Raw genomic sequence first — 22739 nt, 5'->3', positions numbered from 1 at the left:
GGGTTCAGCGGGTTCAAGATCACGAACGACGGCTATTCTGCGCGGACGTAAGCGTGGAATGAGATATCGCAATGGTGGAAATGCCGGAGTTCTTCGGCCTTGAAAGGTCTGTGGCTGAGACTCCGAGCAATTTCGCCTGAGCATGCATCCATTGAGACCCGAATGGTATCTGGTCTTCAGCGCGCGACCCAAACAGCAGTTTATCAATTCATCGAGCTAAGCAGCAATGAATTCGCGGGAGTCTGAGGATGCGCCTTTTTGTGTTCAAGTGAGAATGTCCTATCCTTCCTCTCACACTTGACGATTCCATAGATGACTTCTCAATGAGTAGTCATAGTAAGATTCGGTGGTTGGCTTTGCAGATCCCAATTCCACCCGACGCCAGATAAAGCGAGGGACAGGGCGTTGTCTTAGGCGAATTCTCCCAACCTCCCGTATCTCCCTGCTACTCCGGTTCTCGGTCATCGTGTGTGACTTGTTTGGCTAAACCTGCATGATTGCATCAAGCAGGGCCGATCGTCGCACTCTTACAGCGAGCCGTTGATTCGCGAAAACCACCAAAACCCACTCCACCAGATAGCGACGCTGGGGCGGCACGGCGGCACATGCATGGTTTGGTGAGATTTTCGTGTTGGAGGTGAGGAGAAGCTTCCCCGCGGATGCGGGGAATGGGGAAACCCACCTCGGCCGATGAGATGAAAAGGCCAACAGTTCTTGCTGCGTGACGAAGGTATGAAATGTTCTTTTTCTATTGATACCTTGCCTAAGGTTCAATGTTGACATTTCAAGGCTGAAGACAGTGACACCTTTGTGGTCAAGAATTCTGTCTACAATCGTATTCAGCTCAAACGGTGCTTGCTACCGCGGCTCTGCTCAGCAACACATCTTTCTCAGCATCGACGATGGCCTCACATCCCGAGGAAAAGGGCTCGTTCGGCCTAGGCCGAGAGGACGTCGAGTCTCCCGCCGTGAAAGAGGTAAGTGCGCCATTGAGTAGACAACCACAAGGCACACTAATAGTAACCGCATCATCACAGGAACCCTTACCATCCTCCCCAACACCAGCCGACGCGGAAGAAGAGAAAGCGCTTCTCTGGAAACAAGACAAACGCATCATCCCGCTCTCCGCGAGCATCTACTTTCTCTGCTTCCTCGACCGATCCAACATCGGCAACGCAAAGATCCTCAACTCCTCCACGGGCCACGACATGCAGACCGAGACTCACATGTCCAACCGCGACTTCACGATCGCCCTCATGATCTTCCTCATTGCCTACGCAATCTTTGAGGTGCCCTCCAACATCCTCCTCAAGAAGCTCCGGCCCTCGCGCTGGCTCGCCTTCCTCATGTTCTCCTGGGGCTCTGTCACCATTGGCCTCGGCGGCGCAAACAGCTTCGCGACGGTGACGGGCGTGCGGTTTCTCCTCGGCGTTTTTGAGGCTGGGCTATTCCCAGGATTGGTGTACTATCTCACCTTTTGGTACAAACATGACGAGAGGAGCGTGAGGGTCGCCATGATTCTCGCGAGTGCGACCTTAGCGGGTGCATTCGGCGGTGCGATTGCGTACGGGATCGGGCATATGAACCAGGTGCACGGCATGTCGGGGTGGCGGTGGCTCTTCATCCTCGAGGGCATCCCTTCGTGTCTGTCTGCCTTTTTCGTGTGGTTCTTCTTACCTGATTACCCTGAGAGCGCCAGCTGGCTTTCAGAACGCGAAAAGGATCTCGCGCTGCGGAGACTCTACCATGAGGGCAGCAAGAGCAGCCACAAGACTATGTCTTGGGAGGAAGCGAAGGCGACGCTGACGGACTGGAGGTTATATGGACACTACCTGGTGTACTTTGCCATGTCGACGCCGTTCTCATCGCTATCGCTGTTTACACCGTCCATTACCTCAGGACTCGGGTTTGTCGATCTGCAAGCCCAGCTGATGACGGTTCCCCCCTACGCTGCAGCATACGGTACGTCCAGGCCAAGAACTTACTCCCTTGATACCCTCAACCGACATATACCCCTCAGAGGCTAACGCGTGAGAAATCAGTCGTCCAAATCCTCGTAGCATGGTCCGCAGACCACTTCAACGCCCGCGGCGTCCACTCCGCAGCCTTAGCCCTCATCGGCGGCGTCGCCTTCGCGGTCTCGGCCGTCCTCCCGCCCGACGCCTACAACGCGCGCTACGGCTGTCTCATCGTCGGCGCCTCGGGCGCCTTTGCGTGCATCCCGCCACTGCTGGGCTGGCTGACGTCCAACATCTTCAGCACGGCGGCGACGGGGCTCGCCATCGCGCTCAACGTCAGCATCGGCGCCGGACTCGGGCAGATCCCGGGCGTATGGGTCTACAAGGCCGAGGAGAAGGCCCGGGGGTACCCGACCGGCCACTGGGCTAACGCGGCGCTGCTTTTCGTTGTCGTGGTTGGGTGTGCGGCGCTGAGGGTGTACTACGGGGTCAAGAATCGGGGGATTGTACGGCGGGCGACGGAGGAGGGGACGGAGCCGAGGTTGTACAAGTTATAATGGTCTTTTAGCGAGCATTGTATCTGCAATCTGTCTTGTACATAGACTGCTGTCTCCTCAGTCGTGCGTATACTACGAGCAGTCCCAGTTATCAAAGTTTGCGTCAATGAGTCGCAAGGTTTCAGGATTGGGCGAACGCGTTGAGTTGGGAGGGCATAAATCCCACCGGTAACCTAAGCTGGAAATGCGCGTTTTGCCAACCCCGATTACTCTTACATGTTCGCATGGCGATCTCGCAAGAATTCGTCAAAAAAAAGTTGAGGCTGTCGTGAGAGGTCTAGTGGCACCAAAGCCCACTCCTCAGCATCCCCGCTTCATTGCGGGTTCACGACAACTTCGGCGTTGTGGCAGAGTGGTCTAATGCGCAAGACTAGAAATCTTGTTCCTTCGGGAGCGTCTGTTCGAATCAGGCCAACGTCGAGATATCGCAACAAACCTTTTGCTCCTCGGCATGTTGTTGCACGTTTTTGCATGAAGCCACTGTTCCTGTGGCGGCCAGCCACACAACGCTGCAACCATTCGATAGTGCGGTGCAACCCGAGGGTCGCGTGGTTCGTTCACAATTCGGAGCCAGCTGTCCGTGATTGGATTAGTTATTTCCCCGCGTTCAGATGAAGAGATGTGGTTGCGCAAGTTGACCCGAAGATGAACTAGGTTGTAAGCAATACTTCACGGCGGCGGCCAATCCCATGAGCAGGATGAAAGCAGACAGATTATTCGTATCGTTCGTACCTGTAGGGGAAGGGGACCATTCGATGATCAATGAAAAAGCTCTTTTTCCCGTGTGGTCCCTTAATACGCCCCCTCCTCTGAGACAACCCCCCGCAAGAAGTTTGATCAGAGTTGAGGACCGAACTAGTCAAGGATCATCCTGCAACACGAGCGACCCGAAATTGCTTGGAACCGACCGAGACGGCGCCCTGGAACTAAAATCCAATTATAGTGGGATGCCGAGCGAGGGTGACCCCCTTACTTTTTAAACCTTTTAGAGCGGGAATCGACACCGTCGCCTGAAGCAAGTCAACTCGTCAACTCCTCTTGAGTTCTCCGCCCTCTCGAAACACAGCACACGATGTCTAGTTGAAGTGAGGGTCCCAATATTTGCATGTTGTCATGGGCTGGATGAGCTGAGTGAGCACTCAAAAACGCCACACTCTCATTATCGGCATTGGAAGGGAGAAAGATACACCATTCGGGGGACTCATCTCACAGGAACGAATACTCATTGAAGGCAATCCCATTTGAACGGCAACGCGCTCAAGGGGGTGACGCCACAGACACGACGCAGCCATGCCAGCCTTCACCGTCCTGAGCGGCGGCATACAGACACGTCGCGCGCGCGTCGTATTCATTGCCCTTCTCGTCATCATCTTTGTGCTCTTCCTCAACAACTCTGGCCTCGCAGGCGGCGGCAGCTACCTGGACTCAGCGCGATCAGCAGCAGCCGGCGTGAGCAATGGCAAAACTACCACTACCACCGGCGGTGATGCCGGCAAGCAACCCCTCGGAAACCAGGACAAGGACAAGGAACTACCGGTAGCACACGGCGAACCTGATACCGCCGCAGACAAGCTCAAGGCCGACGCCGAGGGGCAGGACTCGTATCGCAACAAGGACGAGGAGCTGGCCAAGCAGCCGCCTACGGACACCGGCCGACCCGGTGATCCGAAACCCAGCGCTCCCGCGTCGTCGCCGATGCCACCGACACCGCCGCCCGCAGCGGACTGCGAGTCTTTCGAGAACTGGATGCGTTCGAAGCCCGGCCCGTTGTCCGAGGGCAAACGCAAATTCCCGCTCAACCGGCCCCGGCCGGAATGTCGCACATTCCGCCTCCCCGCCATGGACAACCTCATCATTCGCATGAAGGGCGTCATCAAGGACCCGGACCTGTACCGCCTCTTTGAGAATGCGTATCCCATGACGCTCGACAGCATGGTGAAGTGGAGGGGGTACGCCAACGAGACGGACAAGGCCACGGGCGTGTCTAAGGCGACGGACCAGGAGCTCACTTATGTCATCACCGGCGACATTGACGCCCTCTGGCTGCGCGACTCGGCTGAGCAAATCAGCCCTTACCTGCCTCTCCTTGAGGCTTCGCGGGATTCAAACTCCCTTGCCAGCCTCTGGCGCGGCCTCATCAACGCTCACTCGCGCTACATCATCATCTCGCCGTACTGCCACAGCTTCCAGCCGCCGCCCGAGAGCGGCATCCCGCCAACGCACAACGGCGCCTACGTGCACAACCACCCCATGCCGGCGTACGACCCGGAAAAAGTGTTCGATTGCAAGTGGGAACTCGACTCACTGGCGTCGTTTCTGAAAATGTCTGTCTCGTACGCGGAGAAGACAGGCGACTGGCAGCATTTTAACAAGTACCACTGGATAGACGCCGTCGAGGCCGCCGTCAACGCCGCTGGCGCGATGCGGCTGGGCACCTACTCACCCGAGGGCAAAGTGGAAAAGTCGGCGTGGACGTTCACGGGGTGGACGAATCGCGGCAGCGAGACCTTGACCAACGACGGGTTGGGAAACCCGATCAAGGAAAATGGCATGATTCGCACGGCATTCCGCCCTTCGGATGACGCCTGTATCTTCCAGTTCCTGGTGCCAGCCAACATGATGTGGGCAAAGTATCTCGAGTCCGCGTCCGAGATCATGGCCAAGCTGGATGGCGAGAAGGCCAAGAACCTGACGTTGGAGATGCGCGCGCAGGCGTTTGGGATCCGGCAGGGTATCGAAAAGGATGCCATTGTGCACCGACCCGGGTTTGGCGATATCTTTGCGTACGAGGTGGACGGTTACGGCGGCGCGAACTTGATGGACGACGCCAACGTGCCGTCTCTCCTGGCCATGCCGCTGTGGAACTTTACGCACTCCAACTTCAAGTACCCCGACCCGCCCAAGGGCGAGAAGCTGCACGACTACACCGAGGTATACCGCAACACGCGCAAGTATGTCCTCAGTGACGCGAACTCGTACTACATGAAGGGTCCTGCCATCTCCGCTGTCGGCGGGCCACACGTCGGTCCAGGCAAAGCGTGGCCTATGGCGGCCGTCATTGCTGCCATTACCGCGTACGATCCCATTTCCGGCAGCAAGGACGTGGAGAAGGATGTCGAGGAGCAGTTGCGAATGGTGCTGGATTCGACGGCCGGCTCTGGCGTTTTGCACGAGAGCGTCAACAGCTGGAACGACAATGACTGGACGCGCGCGTGGTTCGGCTGGGCGAATGGATTGTTTGGGGAGTTGGTATTAAAGATGGAAGAGGAGGAGAAGAAGAAGGGCGGCAGTGGTGGGTTATTGGGCAAGAGTTGGCAGGGTTCTTCGGGAGCTGCCCCCGCTGCGCCGTAGACGTTTGACGCGTAATCAAGTAGACTAAAGAAATTGTGTTGTTTGTTCAAGAGTTGTGTTGGTTCGGCCATCGGGAACTCAGGGAGTGTGAAGCTAGTTGCCGTCTTATCCGCATTTGATGAACATCTGCCCTACACTCCAAATGGGATGAGAGTTATGAAAAGGCTTTCTTTAACCCGTCCTTCATCTACTCAGGCCTTCGGGAACCGACTCGCCGCTCATAGTTTGCTAATGAACATCGAATTGAGAGAATGACTCACTCTCTAAGGTAGTCATTCGCCGACAAGATACGATCGAAATGTTTGATTTGTGACAAGCTTTAAGCAGCCACTTTTGATAGGTGACAGGGATGGGTTGTGAAGCGGAAAGTTTTGGGGTGACAACCACCACCAACCAGTGTTTAGAGTTCAGATCAATTGCTTTGCAAGACACAATAGGTGACTACGAAAACAACAAAAAAGTTTGACTATCATAGAAATACGAGAAGTCAGGACGACAGATGGTACAAAATGCAAAAGATCGACGTTGGCCTGATTCGAACAGACGCTCCCGAAGGAACAAGATTTCTAGTCTTGCGCATTAGACCACTCTGCCACAACGCCAGATGACTTCTCTGGCCAAATATCAGAAGATGTACCTCTTCTATGCTACATCTCCTGATGGAGTCCTCTATCCACAAAATTGTCTTTGGCACCTTAATTGACTGGTTTGACACGATGCCAGATTTGATAAAATTACGAGCCTCGTTGAAATCTAGACAGCTACTCTCACATCTCTATCTTACAAGCCACACAAGTTACATATATCTCCCCTCCGGCATGTGTCCCAGCGACCCCATCGTCCCCCAGTCCTGATCCCCGGGAACAACCTCACTCCAGGGCGCCGGGTCCTGAGGCATGGGATCATAATAAGTGTGCGGATCCCAGACCATACTCGCATCCCACTCGGGCATCTGCAACGAGGCAAGAAAGTTCTCCTGCATCTCAATCTCACCAAGCCCAAGCTGCTCGCCTCCCGCGCCCTGGATCTCGAGCTCCCGCTCCTCCGCCTGCGACGCAATAACCTTGGACCACCTCTGCTGCCTCAGCATCGCAATCTTGACTTTCGTCGCGCCCAGGCTCCAGATGTTGCCGCGCCACTCACCCTCGTCGACAGACATCTCGGAGTACAATGCGTCAATAGTCTGTAGCTGAGCCACGATTCGGTTGAGGTACCCCTCCACATCAAGCATCAGATCAGGCTGCGTAGAAAGACGCGCCTTGAGCGCAGCCAGCACCTGAGGCAGATCCTTATCGGGCAACGTCGTCTGCCACGGCGAAGAGCCCTTCGTCTTAGCCGACGGGGTTGACGTGGACGCGGGGGTATTGGGGCTGATGGCAGCTTCCATGGCTGCCAGTGCAACATTGGGGTTATCCTTTGACGGGTCTGACGGGTCTGTCTGCGGCTCGGGCGGCGTTTTGCCTCTTGTTGTAAGCCAGGACCAGCGACTCATCATCATAACGGCGTAGACCATGTGCGAGGCTATCGAGATGGGGATGCAATAGAAGAATTCTTGAGGCACGGAGAGCCAGGTTTCGAACCAGGCTTTGAGGGCTGCGTTGGATTGGTAGAAGGCGTCGAGGGCGGATGTAGAGCCTGCGCTGATGGAGTCAAGGGATTTGGAGAGGGAGGCGAGGAGCTCGGCGTCGATTCTGGGGGGTTCGTGGATGCGAAGCCGGAGGGTGGCCATTCTTACTTGGAGGTAGGCTATAGTCTGTCAGTTTTTTGCTTCGGCTTGTAATTTGGGGGAGGCCAAACTGACCGTTGTTCTTCAAGGTAGGGGGCATGCTAGTCTGTAGTTTGTTCCACTCCGCTCTGAAGCCAGAGACGTAGGCTGAGAGAGGCGCCCGAGTACTCTCATCCCCTTCTTCGTCGAGATAGTCTTTCGACCTCAGGTCCGAGATCCTCTCGCAGAGTCTTTGTATCCGAACGATGTATCCGAGATGTATGTCCGACTCATACTCTACATCATCTTCAAGCTCTCGCAAACACTGTTGCATGTACCCCGAATATCTCATAGAATCAATTTGGTGAATGTCCATTGAGATGCTGTGGAGTTAAAGTCAGCTCGACCACTCTTCTTTCCTTCAAAAAGGATTGAAGCTTACCATGAGCTGAGATACCACACCGCCAACAGCAACCTCCGCTCCTCATTCGTGCGTTCCCGCAACTCCCAAGGCCGCATGACCAACAACCTCGTCCGCTCCGGCAAACAAGGGCTCCTCTTAAGCCCCAGCTCACCCACAAGACACGTAGCCAACGAGACAAGCTGATTAAGCTGAGCGTGAGCGATACAATGCTGATGAAACCAGCCTAGCATAACCACCAATCCAAGCAGCAAATCAAACGACCTCTCGGATCGTAGGAGCATGTGGTCAGCAACGTGATTCAGGAGACGATACATCTGCCCCCGCATCGACTTCATGCTTCGGTAAGACGAGACCATGCGTATAGCAGCCATCAGGAACGGCCTCGTCGCCCCGAGCGTAGTGGCAGAGACGTCATCCGGCACCAGCATGAAGGGGAAGCACGGCGCCAGCTTGGTGCGGTAGATCTTGAGGAGGTTCTCGTCCGTGTCGGGAGGTGGCGGGGCTTCCCCCGGCTCGGGCTTGCATATGCATGTTGGGGGCACGAAGGAGTTGTAGGTCTCGGGGATGTTGATGGGCCTGACGTCGGAGAGATCTTCGACGTCCCAAGGTGAGACGCGGCTTTGGGAGTAGAAGTCCGCCGGTATTGGTTGTCCTGAGAGTAGGGAGACTGGCGGATTGCAGATTGGGTATGAGTGTCTTGATGGGCCAGGCAACACTGGCTGGCCGGTGGATGGGCCACTCGGGAGAGTGGACACGTTTCCTGATACTCGTAGGGTGTTGACCAGGCGGTTGAGACGCTCTTCAAGCTGTGTTGTTTTCCTGCGATATCTTGTCTCAGTGATTCGTCCGAATGAGTGATACAGATAATCTTCGGTATCCCACAATCCCCATTTGTATAGGGCTTAGTGTTGCTTGCCATACTGGACAGCAACCATCCAGCATCCTTGACTGAACGCGGGTCCGAGATTGAGAAGTGTGACTTACGACGGCCTGCTTTGCCTCTTCTTCCTTGGCCTGTGTATCTGAACCGAACAATGCTTGAAGAGCCGCTCACATCTATCACGCAACAACAACACAACCGTTAGTCAAAGATGACAACAAGCGCCGCCTAGGGTCCTTCTCCCACTCCCGCCATTGGGCCATCAAAGACATGGCGGGTTGCAATGGAGCCACGGTAGCCACCACACCACACGCCATTCCCGTGGAACAAACAACGTCTAGATCCGCCCCCGGGCTCGGAGATCTTGAGGAATCCCCGGCTCCCCTATGCAGGCGTAATGACCCGGGAGATCATGGACGGGATGGCTGCATAAACAACGCTGTGCCTCGCAAACGTACCTATCACACTTTGACCCGGGCGTCGTATTGGATCGAAGACACTTTGCTTTTGCGGTCGCACACGGCGCGCAGGCGGCGCCCCATTTGGCTACAGAATGGACGCGGGTGGTCTCCGGCGAAGGACTTTTCGTCGATCGAGTGGGAGACGAAGCGGCAGACATGGTTACGGGTAGACTGTGACCGGACCCAGGGCTGTCAAAGGCCTTTGTGAATACTCCTAATGAGAAGAGCGGATATTGGAGATTCTCTGACTTCTCCGCCGGAACGACGCTGTTCTTCCCGATCAAAGACTCTGTCTTGGTCGTAAGTGGTACGGCTATGGGATGGAGGGGAAACGATGGAGACCAATTCTCGGAGGTTTATTTAATAAGAGGAAGTCAAGTCCGTTGAAATGTGACTGGAAGAGTGTTGGGTATTCGCGTTCCGTAAAGGCTCAGCAAGTCTTGGATTGATCATTGGGGGGAGGCTTGTTCGCTATGTCCTCGTCCTTCGTCTGATGCCGTGTGCGATGGACTGGTGGTTGTCCAAGTCAGCGACCGGAGTTTTCAGAGATCTTGGCAAAAGTCCGATCCCTGCACCGGTAGGGCTGTGCAGTGGGAGGGATGTACGCCCGAAATGCGTGCCGGAAGCGGTAATATGGCGGTCCTAGTGTCGACCTATCTGTATGCAAGTGTATGCAACTAGGTTAGCCGTAGCGTCGATCGGGGTTTTTGTTAAAGTCCGGTTCTGACCTCCAAGCTGTTACTTTTTCCCGATATCTGCTTCGCCCGTGAAGTCTTGAGTAAGGTAACGGACAGTTGTCCAAAAACGACTGTAACAATGTGTCCGTGTGCTGCGCCTGTTCTTGATGATGTGTGCTGACTGCAGACGGGTCGACTTTGTGCCGGTAGGCAATTGGCTTATGAATCTATTCGCATGTGCGTTCTCACACTTCTAGGAATCAGCATCACCCTGGAAACAAGAAAGGGGTACTACTAACCTTGATCGCTGATTCCCTTGCACCTGAAATGGGATCATGGGGTATCGACACTATGAGCTGTGTGCATTCCGGTAAATGAGATTGAAGTGGGAATGTAATGTCTTCCCTCACTCGTCGCAGTACATCACCAACTCTTGCGGCTAGCAGACAAGCTGGTAAGATTCTACGATTTGCAACTAGGGAACTTTTTATCAGACAATCTAATAAAATCGGCACCTAATGTCTCTTCTCAAGCGATGAAGTCATTAACAACTTTTAGCCTTTGAAGAAGAGGTTGTCCAGAGTTTCATTCGCATTCATTAAAATCCGTAAGAGCGAGGAAGACCGAGGAGGCCGAGGATCATGAACAGCATCTGGACTTCTGATTGACGGCTTCAGATTGACTCGGCCGAGCTCAAGGCGTTTGACCGAGCCGATCGTGCCGATGCAACTTGGTATGCATAGATCTACTTGCCATGGATGTGGAAGACTGGAGTCACCCCTGTTATTGGGCTGGTCTACAAGCCTGAAGTGATTAGTACTTAGCACTGCACCGACTTAGCAAGCGAGCATAACTATCAAGCTGTATTCTCCCTCCTACATAACTTGTTGAAGCTGTCAAGGGAGAGAAAAAGGTGGTGTCTGTGAGACTCACATCCGTGATTCCCCCGAAGTATAAGGCTGGCCATGTTGAGGGGACTTCACACTTCACAATTGCTTGGTAGCAGCGAGAGGTGCCACCCAGTATGAAATGATATACCGATAGCGGAAAGAGATGCGTAGTGGTTGTAACGAAGGCTGGCTCCTCGCTGAAGTTCTGTGTCATGGCAAGTTTCGTTCATTCCCCGCAAGACCAAAGAGACTAAAGCGCGGGTGGAATGACATTGGTGCCACCTGAAGAGCATACTAGACATAAATACTGAAACAGTAACTCAATTTATTAAGCCAACACTAGTGTCCCCTTTAAAGTAAGGTATGCCGTATACGCGGATGCGGCTCATGGGCCTCCTCCGGGTTAGCGGCACGGCACACCAGATAGACTCGCGCTTTGTTCAGACTACATTGTAACAATAATAAACCCGCTTCATCGGATGTACGCAAAGTCTAGTTATCAGAAGAGCGACTTGATCATACACAATTAATAGCGCTTCTCTGTGCCGGTTCTAAAAGACATTTGCCCTGTCTATCCATCCCATCATCAAACCTGCTTCCCAGTAACCTCCCTCTCCTCATCCCGATCCCGCCCTAACCCCCTCCCCCTCGTTCTCAACGCATCAAGCCGCCTCCTCACACTCTGCATCTTCTTCTTCTCGTTGGCCGTCGTGCTAGCGACAGGTTGCGAGAGAGACGACCTCCTCAGCCTGCTCAGCTGCGTCGACGCGCCGAGCGACGAGGGCGGCGACTTGCTCTGGTTCGCAGCCGCCAGCTTCTCCAGCTTGCGGACCTCGAAGAAGTTGGAGACGCGTCGGTAGAGCTGCTTCGCTTTTCCTGTGGTGACGAATTCGTAGATTTGGAGGGAGAGAGCGATGAGGAGGAGGGTGGCGATTAGACTCAGGACTGGGGTTGTGTCAGTTAGACGTTGGAGTGAAGAGGGGGGGTTGTGGCCAAGGGGACCTACCGCATGTGAGAATGAGGGTTCCAGGGCTGATTGGCGATGGTACGCCCTCAATGGAGATGTCAAAGATGCCTATTCAAATAGTTAGTCTCTTTCCGCCTTTTCTGGGAAGAACCTCCAGGAGGCTTCTTCCAGGCTACGCACCGGTTGCCCAAGACAATGGAGCCTGTAAAAGTCAGCATCACTATCCCTTGCTGTACATAGGTAAGATTGGGCATCAACTTACAAAGACGACCGTCGCTCCGGTAAAGATGAAGAGAATCTTCGACTGCTCGCTCGCAGAGAGCGCCTCCTCGATATTCGCCTCTCTCTGTCTCAAATCCAGCAAAGTTGTAATCTACCACCCAGTCAGCCACACGTACCCAATAGCAAACGCTCCCCAGATGCAGTCATCCAGACACCTTCACACGGAATCTAGTACTCACCGAGTCCCGAACCCGATTCGCATCCTCCTCCAACCTCTTGAAGAAGTCCAGCGTTGGGTGCTTATACGGCTTTACAACACCACCTTGCTTCTCCCCGGCTCCGACTCCGCCGCATAAACTCCCAGCCCGCTCCGCCTCCGCCTCACGGAATCCGTCAAAGACCCGCTCCTGCGACCGGAGAACCCGCTTGATCATGTTGATCTCCTCCCGGACGTCATAAATCTCCTGCAGGAGCTCAATCTCGGCGCGAAGGTCGTCGAGGACCGTCTTTGAGGTGCCCATTTTGCTGATGGAGGCTTTGAAGTTGGCGTAGCGCTTCATTGCTTCGTTGGACTGGTTTTTGGTATCAAAGTCAGCTAAGATTGACCTCTTGTCGCAAAGTTCACCCCTTTTTTCTGGGTAGATGACTATACCCTCCAGCAAAGACAGACAGAGAAACTTACAACGTGAGCAATGGAGGCCGCAAAGATGTTACAGTAACTACGCGGCCCTTCGAATTGAAAGTGAAACTCCTCCTCACTGTATTCCACCGCGCTCTCGAGGATACTCTCCACAACGCGCATCATATCCGTGTTCTCAGATCGCATGTCCCTGGTTCCCAGCACGCGGTGCTTGATCTGGTTCAATAATGTCTTGGCGTTCTTGTTATCCCAACGATCAGGGAACGCGGTGATGATGGTGTCTGTAGAATAAAAGTATCGTCAGCTTCCGTTAATCACTGAGAAACATCCAAAGTCACCGGCTCCGTCACCTGTCTTTCAAATACTGCCTGCGCAGGACAAGTCACAACGGAGGAATAGAGAAGGACTCACGCTCATCAATCCTCCAAATCCAAAGCTGCGCAACAACCAAAATCTGCTTCCTCCTCTCCGTGTCCATCCTCCTCTTCTCCCGCGAAATCTTGGCCTGCACACTACTCGCCTGATCCTGCCTCCCCGCCATCCTCCCCAGCTCCGCCTTGGTCCCGTCCGTCTTCTTCTGCTTGGAGCTGCTCTGCCTCGAATACGCCCTCTGCGCATGCCGATCAAACGGGTTCTGTTGATGTTGCGTCTTTTGCTGCTGCTGATGCACCCTCGTCGACGCGATGCCGTCTTCGGTTAGAGGTTGCTTCCCTAGTACGTCCTCTGCAACCGTGTCACCTGCGGTTGATGACCCGGCTGCCGTGGTTCCCGTTGGCGTCGTGCCTGCGGCGGAGGCGGCGGAAGCAGCCAGTCGGCCCTCGACGCGCCGAAGATAGCGGAATAGCACCTGGCTTTCGTTTCGCAGCGCAAGATCGCTCGCGCTGAGACTCTCGTGGTACGACTGATCCAGCGACCTCGGGACATGCAGCTCAGACTTCGTAAACGTCGCGCGCATCTTGGCCATGGCGTCAAAGTGCGCTAGATGGGGGAAGAGGTAGTGCTGCAGATTCGTCGGCATCGCGCTGAGAGGATGCGGCCTCTGAACCGGTGGCGCTCTTCTATCGTTGCCTGCTGCTGCTGTCGGGACGGCTACCGCGCCGCCGCCGACCAGTTCCATCGGGCGAAAGACCTTGGCTTCATCCCCGATGTGTACGTCCTGGAGACTCCTCTTCGTGCCCTCGTCGATATCGACGTCGATGACGGGGAGTACCAAAGAGAACATTTGCGACCTCGGCGGCGCCGCTGCTGCTGCCGGTCCGGTCGGCGATGTTCCTCCCGTCACCTCCGGCCCGAGACTCACCTCCGGCATCCCAGTCCCACCACTTCCATCCGTCGCCGCCCCAGCAGCAGCAGCAGCCGTAGCAGCCTCCATCCGAAAATGCGGCTTCCGGTAGGGCGCACTAATCCGAATCTCCTGAAACGTCTCCTCGATGAACGCAATCATCCGGTTACACTCGGCATCCGGCCGCCCGTCCACGGCGCAAATCCGCTGCACGAGGTCCATCACCCACGCGACGTTGTTTGCAGGAAGATGGAACCACCGCTTGATAGGCCTGTGGTCTTCCTTGTGGCTGTTAGTGGTGCGTGCAGTATCGCCGCTACTACCACCACCACCACCGGTCGTATGCGAACTTTTGCGGCGCTGCTGGCTGACGTGCTTTCTCATCTCCTTCATGTTCAACCCAGGGCTCCCAGGAGGTTGAAGCAGAGGCGAATGCGGCGGCGAGTGAGACGGCGTCTGAAGAGGCGAGAGCCTCGGACTTCCCGCGGGACTCTGTGCTCTCGAATGCGCTCTCGACCGCGCGGGGCTTCGTGTGGGTGATCCAACGGGACTCCGGACCGGCGTCTCGGCCGAGTGTGGAGACAGCGCCGGCAACGCCACCGGCATCGGCAGCGTCATCGGAGGCGGAGGCGGCCTCGGACACAACTTAACCTCCGTCTCGGAATCATACAGCAAATCCCACACACTCAGACTCTCGAAACTGCATTCCGAAGAAGGACACCAGAACAACCCCTTAAAGTGCTTACACGCCTCCATCTCCGCCTCCTGATTCGGCCTCGACGGCGGGCGCGTCTTCTTCACTCTCCCGCCACCACCACCTCCACCCATCCCAACACCGGCCGCCGCAAAAACACCAAAGACATCGAGTCCGACGTTCTGCTTCGGCACAACCTGCGGCGAGTTGAACAAATCCGCAATCGAGTTGCGGTTCAGCAACTTGGCCAAACTCTGCGGCGTCTCCCCCGTCGACGAAATCACAGTCGGATCCGCCCCAGCCTCCAACAGATCCCTCACGAGCCTCTTGTTCTCGTTCTTCACGGCGTGGTGCAGCGGCGTACAGTCCTCCGTATCCCGGACATCCACATCCGCGTCCGCGGCGAGCAGCGAGGCGACGACAGCCTCGTGCTCGAACATGACGCCCGCGTGGAGGGGGGTCTGGTCGTCTTTATCCTGCAAATCGACATCCGCGCCCGCGGCGATGAGGATGCGAACGACGCCATCGTGGCCTTCGGAAGCAGCTTGGTGAAGGGGCGTGCAGTACTCGTTGCTCATGGTATCGACGTCCGCACCCTGTTCCACCAGCATCCTCACAATCGCCTCCCGCCCATGGCGCGCAGCAACGCTCAACGGCGTAAAATCATTCGCGTTCTGCGCCTCAATAGAAACGGACCCCGTCGCCAACAACATCATCACCACACCCTCGTGCCCACCCCTAGCAGCATCATGAAGCGGCGTATCCCCAACAGCATCTCTCGTCCCGGGATTCGCCCCAGCCTCAAGCAAAACCCTGATAACATCCTCATTCCCCCTCCTCGCAGCAATATGCAAACTCGTCCCCAAATCTCGATTCGGCGCATCAACAACCGCCCCATTCTCAATCAACAGCGTCACAATCCTCGCATACCCGCCCCGGCTCGCCTCATGAAGCGGCGTCTCCAGAAAACTCTCCTCGGCTCTCACGTCCGCGCCCGCCTCGCACACCAACGTCGCAACACACCCTTCGTGCCCGTTACGCGCGGCAAGATGTAAAGGCGTACAGCGATCTACATCGCGGACGTCGACGTCGGAGTCAGGGTTGGCTTCGAGGATGGCGACGAGGAGGGCGGTGCGGCCTAGGCGGGCGGCGTGGTGGAGGGCTGTTCGCTGGTCGTCGTCGCGGGCGCGGAGGACGGAGGGGAGGGAGGCGATGAGTTGGCGGACGTGGGTTTCTGTTGCGGCTGGGTCTGTGGTGTCTTTTGCGATGACTTCGATGAGTTGGACGTATGCTGTATGCGGTGTTAGTCTTGGATGAAGATGATGAGGCTGAGATGAGATGAGATGAGTGGCTTGAGACATACCTTCTTTCATGGGCGAGTCCATGATTGTGGGTGGTGAAACTACACGCGTAACTGGCGTAGCGAAGTGAGGGTATCAGTGAGAAGAGAAGCAAATTAAATCCTGCGACTTAGATCTGCCAACTCATGAAAGTATCAAATAGTGCACTTCTAATATGGGACGAGCCAAGGCACCGACTCATGTCTTTTCGAATGACAATTCTCATCAACGGGTGACACTTACACGGGTCGACATTTACGGCCTCACTTGGCACACCACTACAACCCCAAGCCATCGCGAACCTCATTCCGGCATGACATGTCTCACAAATTCCAAAGGTTCACTTACTCCTCTGGCCTAAAAACTACAGTATCTCATTTTCGCGGGGCAGGGCAAGTCATTCATCACGCTCCAAGACATCCGAGGGCACTCACGTGGAATATCTCTGTTGTTGGGGTCACATTGCAACCACTACAAATGACCTAGTGAGCTCCTTTTAACGTTTCGTCGTCCATCCATTACGCGTGACCTTTTTTCCTTCCCTTCGCACCCGTTCCCCACACTAGCACCTCACCTCAACGCCACTCCGATTTCTTACCGGCCGACGCGGATAACTCCCGCCGCTACGAGCTTCTGCACCTTGGCTCTGATCTCGGGGTTCTTCATGTGCTCGTTCAAAGCAGCGGGATCCGACTGTGCCTGCTGGAGGATAGACTGCATGATGGGGTCGTTCATGATGCTCATGATCTAGTGCACAAAGTTAGCCAAAACTAGTCGCTAGTTGCGGATGGAAGGAACCGGTCGCTCTGTGCCGGTCGCATGGTTGTGGATGCTTACCTCGGGATCCTTTGCCAAACGCTCCCGCGTCTGGTCCTCCGTCTCGTTCTCCCGCGCAGAGTACATGGCGTTGAGAGCCTTTTGCTGCGTCTGCTCAATCTCGCGCGCGTTGGCGCCCTTGTGGTGCTCCAGGTCAACCTTGGACGCCTCACTGCAGGCATCCACCGCCTTGGAGTACTCGCGCATGCCGTGGAAGGCCTGCGCCTTGCGGATGTAGCCGCGGATGAAGGTCGGATCCTTCTTGATGGCCGTGTTGCAGTCCTCGACGGCGCTGGGGAATTCGAGCAGCTTGATAAAGGCCGCCGCGCGGTTGCTGTATCCTCTGGGGTCGTTGGGCGCACGCTTCGTCATCTCAGTGTACGACGCCACGGCGCCAGGCCAGTCGCTCTCCTTGAACTTCTTGTTACCCTCCTCACGCGCCTCCTCTGCCTTGGCAGGGTCGATGTAGGCACTACGAGCAGACTCGATCTTGTTGCGCTCTGCCGCGCGAAGCTTGGCGTTCACGTCGGGGGTGCGGTGCTCAGTCAGCGACTTCTTGTAGTTCTCGATGGCAAGGTCAAGGTTGCCCTGCTTCTCGTAGGCGGTACCGATACGGGCGTAGCTCTTGGCGATCAGCTTAAAGTCGGCATAGATCTCGCGACCCTCCTCGACGGCCTTTGAGCAAGTCTCGATGGCCTTGTCAAAGTCGCCCTTCTCGAAGTACGCGGCACCCAAGTTGTTGAGGTAGGTGATGTCCTTGTGCAGCTCCCACGCCTTGGAGTAGTGTGCAATAGCCTCGTCAAAGTTGCGCTTCTTGTAGTTCTCGGTACCGAGGGCCTTCTCCTTGTCAGCGGCCTCCTTGGCCTTCTTCTTCTCGATAGCCTCCTCGTCCTCTTCTTCGGGTTCGGGCTCAGGCTCGGGAGTGGGGGCTTTCTTGGGCGCGGCAGGCTTCGACTGGGGAGGGGGAGGAGCATCGCGCATCTCGGCGTCCTCGGGCATGTTGTCGGGCATACCCATCTGCATGTCGACGCCCATCAGGACACCAAGGACCTGCAGCATGCGGGGGTCGCTGAACAGATCGGGTGAAGCCGAGGGGTTCGCCTTCATCTGCTGGAGCTTGGCCATAAAGGCGGGGTCGGCGAGGAAACCGGCCGTCTTGGGGTTCGCGGCGAGCTTCTGGACGAGCTGGGGGTCGTTGAACATGTTGCCGAGGCCACCCATCGGGTCACCGGCGTCTGTTGTAAGTCAGTCAGCATGGTCCTTTTTCTTTTCTTTGTTGGTGTCTTTCACGTACCACCACCAGCCTCGGACTTCATCGCCTTCTGGACGGCAGCGAGATCCTTCTTCAGACCGGCATTGTTAGGGTCGACCTTGAGGCCCTCCTCGTACGCATCGTTGGCGGCGAGGAGGTCACCCAGACCGTACTGCGCTGTTCCCAGACGTCCCCATCCCTTGGGCCAGTCAGGCTTGATCTCGGTAGTCTTCTTGGCATCGTTCAGGGCGTTTTGCCAGTCCTTCTTGGAGGCGTAGGCTGCGGAGCGGTTGCTGTAGAGGATGTGGTTGTCGGGCTGGATCTCAATGGCCTCGGTGAACTTGGCGCTGGGACTCTGTCAGCTGCGTGAATATGGGGTGGAAGCAGAGACAAACTTACACAGCCTCGTCAAAGTTCTTCTCGGCAATGGCCTTGTTGCCGAGAGCCTTGAGCTCGTCTGCGGAAGCCATGGTGATGTGTGTGTATGTGTGTGTCTGAGAAAATGTGCGGATGACTTTTGGAATGGATCAACTCGAAATCGAACTTCAAATGCAATCGCAAGGTAGACGTGTTGTCAGGGTATCTGGTAGATTTGTGGTGTGGGAATTGGGGAGAAAGAGAACTTAGAATTCTCGTCGTGGGGTGAGGCAGTCAAAGGCAGCAAAGGCGGGAAAGAAAACAGCCCGAGCTCGCCCTTCTAGCTCTTTCGATGGTTGGAGCGGCGCCGCGTGCTGATTGGACGGGCGGGGCCGTTGGCTGGCTCGTGCAGATGGAGGGGTTCAAGGCTGAGTTCGCCCTGCCTCACCGAACCCCTCACCTCCCTACCTCTACCTGCTCGTCCTCACCTCGGTGTATCTTCTACACCTAGAGTCGGACTGGTGAGCAAGGTGAGCAAGGTGAGTACACCAATGTTAGATGCCACATTGGGCAATCCCTTTGCGTCGCCTGCAGGAAGGAACAAGTTCCGGAATCATTCTTAAGGGACCATTGAATTGACTCGAATAAGAACAAGGGAGGGCGTTTAAATCAAGTTAACTGCAAACGAATGTGTTCTCTAAGCTATGCATACCAAATTCCAATCCCTTTTACAATCTAGAGTTCCTCAAAGCAAACAACGCCGATCCCCATGCCACGTATCACACATCATGCACCACAACCTACAGCCCAAACACCCTCACTCCTCCCTCTTCGCCAACGCAACAATACTAAACTCCAAGTTCCCATCCGCAAACCCAATAAACCTCTTCACCCCCCTCTCCAACGCACCCTCACTTAACATATCCTCCCCCTCCTCCAACAACCCCCGATCAACAGGTCCATCCGACCCGCCCTCCAACTCCCACAAATGCCCATCCTTCCCTTTCACAAACGCAATAAAATGATACCCAGGCTTCTCCTCCGCAGGCGGCGCCGCCGTATCCCCCCTCCTCGCAGCCTTCATATGCGCCTCTTCAAGCGGTAGGCTATTATACAACACATCAGCCCTCTCCTCCCACTTCAACGGCTCCGCCTCTTTGAGCAGACTCTCAATCAACGACCCCTCCTGCACAAACTCCCTCGCAGGCCCGTTGCCCACGGCATGAATGAGTGCATACAACCCACACGCATTCCCAATCGTCTGCCTGAACCAAATCACAGGCTCTTCCGGCCCGGAACCAGCATACGTCACCCCGTCTTCCTTGGCGAGCTTCGTGCCGTCGGCGGAACGGACGGCGTAGTACATTGGCGCCGGGGAGATGAAGATGAGGGCGAGCGCGGGGCGGGGCACGAGGGAGAGGAGGGAGGGCTCGTCGAGGCTGTAGACGTCGAAGAAGCCTAGCTCGGGAGAGATGCCGAGGTCGTGGATGAGGGAGGTGAAGACGTCGGGGTTATTTTCGAGGGGAATGACGGTTTTTTTTGCCGTTGGGGGTGTAGTAGACTCCTTCTGTAGGCATATTGGCGGGATTGTGGTTGAAATTATTTGAAGTTGGTTTCGTGTTGATGAGTTACTCTGTGGCTTGTTCTGATGATGAAGTCTAGATGGTCCGAGCTGGATGATAAGTTGATTTGATGAATGATGAAGTTGTGATGTCGATGCTAAGGCGTGGAGACAAACGCCCTTCACTTACACGCCAGAGGCAGGCACGTCGTTGGGTGTACGCAAACCGAGCGCCTGCCTGGAACCCCGCACGGTGAGTTGTCTTCACCGCTTTGTTCCCGACTTTGAAGAGTACTTTGGCAATTGAGCCTCCAGGAAACAAGATGGCCTTGACCGTTTCGATTCTTGTTCGATAACGGCAAATGGAAAAAATCCCTTCTGTCGTGTGGCACTAGGGTCTGGGTGACCGCCGAGGCCCGATTGCGCTGCCTATTGCCTTAGGTTGGTGTACTCAGCGGATTTTGAGGGACAGGCCTGCAGTTGGAGTGTCCCTTTCGTATCTGTACCTCTGAGAAACTGCAACATCGCATTCGCATTTAGTTGCGCGATCGAAGGTCACATATTCTCAAAGAGTTCATAGCCATATATGTCATGCTTATTGTGCATTTCGATGTCTTCGCCGGCGTCTACTTCACACCCCTTACCTCACCTTACTCTTCTTGGGAGATAACATGATCCCCAGGCTTCGGTTCAACCCAGAGCTCCCAGTGACGTTCCAATGACTGGGAGCAGACCCCAGCTTGAACGCATGCTTCGAGAATACTCCAAGCCAGCTCCCATCACCAACTTGGCAGTCGAATCACCAGCAGCCGAGCCAGTTGACTCCGCCATGTCTGCTCGTCCAGGCGTGTCAGCCTCTCCACACTCCACTCTTCCCGTCATACCGAACATGTTCGGACATCGGCAGGTCACCAAGGTCCGAAGCCCCGGCTCGACGTCTCATTCCCCCGTCTCCCAAGGGTCCCGATTACCCAATCCAGGAACCGCATCGGTGACCCCATCCCGTCGGCAGCCACCGCCATGATCCCACAGCGGCATTAGCGGGAGCTCCCCAGGTGAAACCGCGCCAGAGCTCCCTGCACATCACCCTAGGTCCCCAGCGCTCTCCCCTGGCACGGGCCAATGGCGAACTGCCTTTTAATCAGCCAACCTCTCATTCTTCTTCCTTCACCCCACGCTCCAGAGTCCCGGAAGCTCCAGAAACTCTCGGAAACGTTGGACAAGCTTCCCTTTTCTCGGCGCCGAGCTGACGTCCAATACAAAGCTGCGCTGTGCTGCTGCTAGCTGTCCATTTGGTCACGCAACCCCGACCCTCGATTCCCTCAACAGGCGGCAAAGGCACGCCAGTGAATCGTACCACTTTCCACCCTGATTTGTATATCAGTTGCGCCATTCGCTCTCGCTAGGCTCCGCCGAACTCTGTCAAAATGGCCGGATATCTCTTGCTTGTGATTCCAAGCATCCTCATCAGCTTGCTAGCTTCCAGAGCACCATTCATGATGGCCACGACACCGCAGACCACCAAGCCTTGGGCCGACGGGCCCATGAAGCTCATCACCACGCCGCAATATGCAACCAAAAAGGTTCGGAGCTTGGGTTGGAATCAATGGGGATCGGGCCCAGTTGGAGGAAGCTCCAGCTAACAGTCCAATAGACCGACCTCTTCACGCTGGGCTCAACGCACATGGCCCTGCTGCACAACTCGATCCTGCGGGGTTACAACTCCATTTACCAACAAGCGCCCTACATTCAGGAAGCAGACAAAGCAGACTTTATCGGATACTCCCAGACCTGGTTCAAATTTGTCAAGTCGCACCACGATGACGAGGAGGAGTCGCTCTTCACCAAGGTCGAGGACCTTTTGGAGGACAAGAATGTCTTTGCCGAGACGCATAAGGAACACGGTACATACCTGATATCCACGACACTAACTCGCCATGATCAACTGACAAAGATATGAACAGAATCATTCCTGAGCGGCCTCGCCGAGTTCAACAAGTACCTTACCTCCCTCTCCTCGCCGGCCGACTTCTCTGGCGACAAGCTGCTCGAAATCATGAAGAGCTTCCAAGAACCATTCGAGAACCACTTCCATAGCGAGATCACCACCATCGCCGGCATGTCGGAGCACCCGAACGCGCCCAAGGAGGGAACACCGGAGGCGGCCAACGCGAGTTTGACGTTCAAGACGTGGGGCAAGAGCACCGTCACCAAGGCAGGCACGGCGGACGTAGTGCCGTTCTTCTTGCTGAACCTGGACCGGACAACGGAAGACGGGTTGTGGGCGAACTGGCCGCCCATGCCGGCGCCGATCAAGTGGGGGTTGATCAATATCGCCGGTGCTTGGCACTGGGGTTGGTGGAAGTTCGCCAGCTGCGACGCGGCAGGCCAGCCGAGGGAATTGTACGCGCTCGAGTCCAAGACGGAGGACAAGACCAAGGCTGAACTGTAATGGGAATTGTTTGAGATGGAAGCGGGATTTCTATGGCTTGCTGGGACGAAAGACTGGCGTTTCTGGGGAGTTTGGAGCCTGTGTATCTTTACTTGTAAAATAATGCTCATGGCGGGCAGAAAAGCTAGCTCCTATGCCTAAATTACTGGATGGCCGCTGAAATCCGTCACCCACCTTGATGCTAGGGCCCAGGTCCAAGTGCGCCGCAAATAAAGTTGAGTGGGGAGGTGTTCGGCGACAGCGTCATTCGTCG

The 22739-nt window shown here is 55.6% G+C and overlaps 7 protein-coding genes across 7 annotated transcripts; 3 read left to right on the top strand and 4 right to left on the bottom strand.

The window, feature by feature from the left end:
* Positions 1-902: 902 nt before the first annotated feature.
* On the top strand, positions 903-2515 carry CTAM01_13301 (major facilitator superfamily transporter; the record flags this gene model as incomplete). The annotated part of the gene is made up of 3 exons (XM_060529305.1): positions 903-977; positions 1038-1962; positions 2043-2515. The coding sequence occupies 3 exons, from the start codon at positions 903-905 to the stop codon at positions 2513-2515; spliced, it is 1473 nt and encodes a 490-aa protein (XP_060376139.1).
* A 1290-nt stretch (positions 2516-3805) lies between these two features.
* CTAM01_13300 (uncharacterized protein) lies at positions 3806-5866 on the top strand (the record flags this gene model as incomplete). Its single annotated transcript, XM_060529304.1, has 1 exon — positions 3806-5866. The coding sequence occupies one exon, from the start codon at positions 3806-3808 to the stop codon at positions 5864-5866; it is 2061 nt and encodes a 686-aa protein (XP_060376138.1).
* Positions 5867-6662: 796 nt separating this feature from the next.
* On the bottom strand, positions 6663-9494 carry CTAM01_13299 (uncharacterized protein; the record flags this gene model as incomplete). The annotated part of the gene is made up of 4 exons (XM_060529303.1): positions 6663-7612; positions 7668-7954; positions 8014-8814; positions 9334-9494. The coding sequence occupies 4 exons, from the start codon at positions 9492-9494 to the stop codon at positions 6663-6665; spliced, it is 2199 nt and encodes a 732-aa protein (XP_060376137.1).
* A 1995-nt stretch (positions 9495-11489) lies between these two features.
* CTAM01_13298 (uncharacterized protein) lies at positions 11490-16093 on the bottom strand (the record flags this gene model as incomplete). Its single annotated transcript, XM_060529302.1, has 8 exons — positions 11490-11848; positions 11910-11978; positions 12051-12072; positions 12133-12243; positions 12332-12664; positions 12775-13013; positions 13144-15999; positions 16072-16093. The coding sequence occupies 8 exons, from the start codon at positions 16091-16093 to the stop codon at positions 11490-11492; spliced, it is 4011 nt and encodes a 1336-aa protein (XP_060376136.1).
* Positions 16094-16642: 549 nt separating this feature from the next.
* Positions 16643-18586, bottom strand: CTAM01_13297 (tetratricopeptide; the record flags this gene model as incomplete). Its single annotated transcript, XM_060529301.1, has 4 exons — positions 16643-16795; positions 16886-18099; positions 18159-18463; positions 18516-18586. 4 exons carry the CDS (start codon positions 18584-18586, stop codon positions 16643-16645), a joined length of 1743 nt encoding a protein of 580 aa, XP_060376135.1.
* Positions 18587-19290: 704 nt separating this feature from the next.
* On the bottom strand, positions 19291-20707 carry CTAM01_13296 (ubiquitin carboxyl-terminal hydrolase, family 1; the record flags this gene model as incomplete). The annotated part of the gene is made up of 2 exons (XM_060529300.1): positions 19291-20040; positions 20684-20707. The coding sequence occupies 2 exons, from the start codon at positions 20705-20707 to the stop codon at positions 19291-19293; spliced, it is 774 nt and encodes a 257-aa protein (XP_060376134.1).
* A 754-nt stretch (positions 20708-21461) lies between these two features.
* CTAM01_13295 (uncharacterized protein) lies at positions 21462-22486 on the top strand (the record flags this gene model as incomplete). Its single annotated transcript, XM_060529299.1, has 3 exons — positions 21462-21617; positions 21689-21938; positions 21999-22486. 3 exons carry the CDS (start codon positions 21462-21464, stop codon positions 22484-22486), a joined length of 894 nt encoding a protein of 297 aa, XP_060376133.1.
* Positions 22487-22739: the final 253 nt, after the last annotated feature.

This window comes from Colletotrichum tamarilloi (genome assembly GCF_030869305.1).
Source record: "Colletotrichum tamarilloi strain Tom-12 chromosome Unknown Scaffold_92.1, whole genome shotgun sequence".
Lineage (NCBI taxonomy): Eukaryota > Fungi > Ascomycota > Sordariomycetes > Glomerellales > Glomerellaceae > Colletotrichum > Colletotrichum tamarilloi.
The sequence above is the reverse complement of the archived record's forward strand: the minus strand, read 5'-3'. Positions and strand labels throughout refer to the sequence as shown.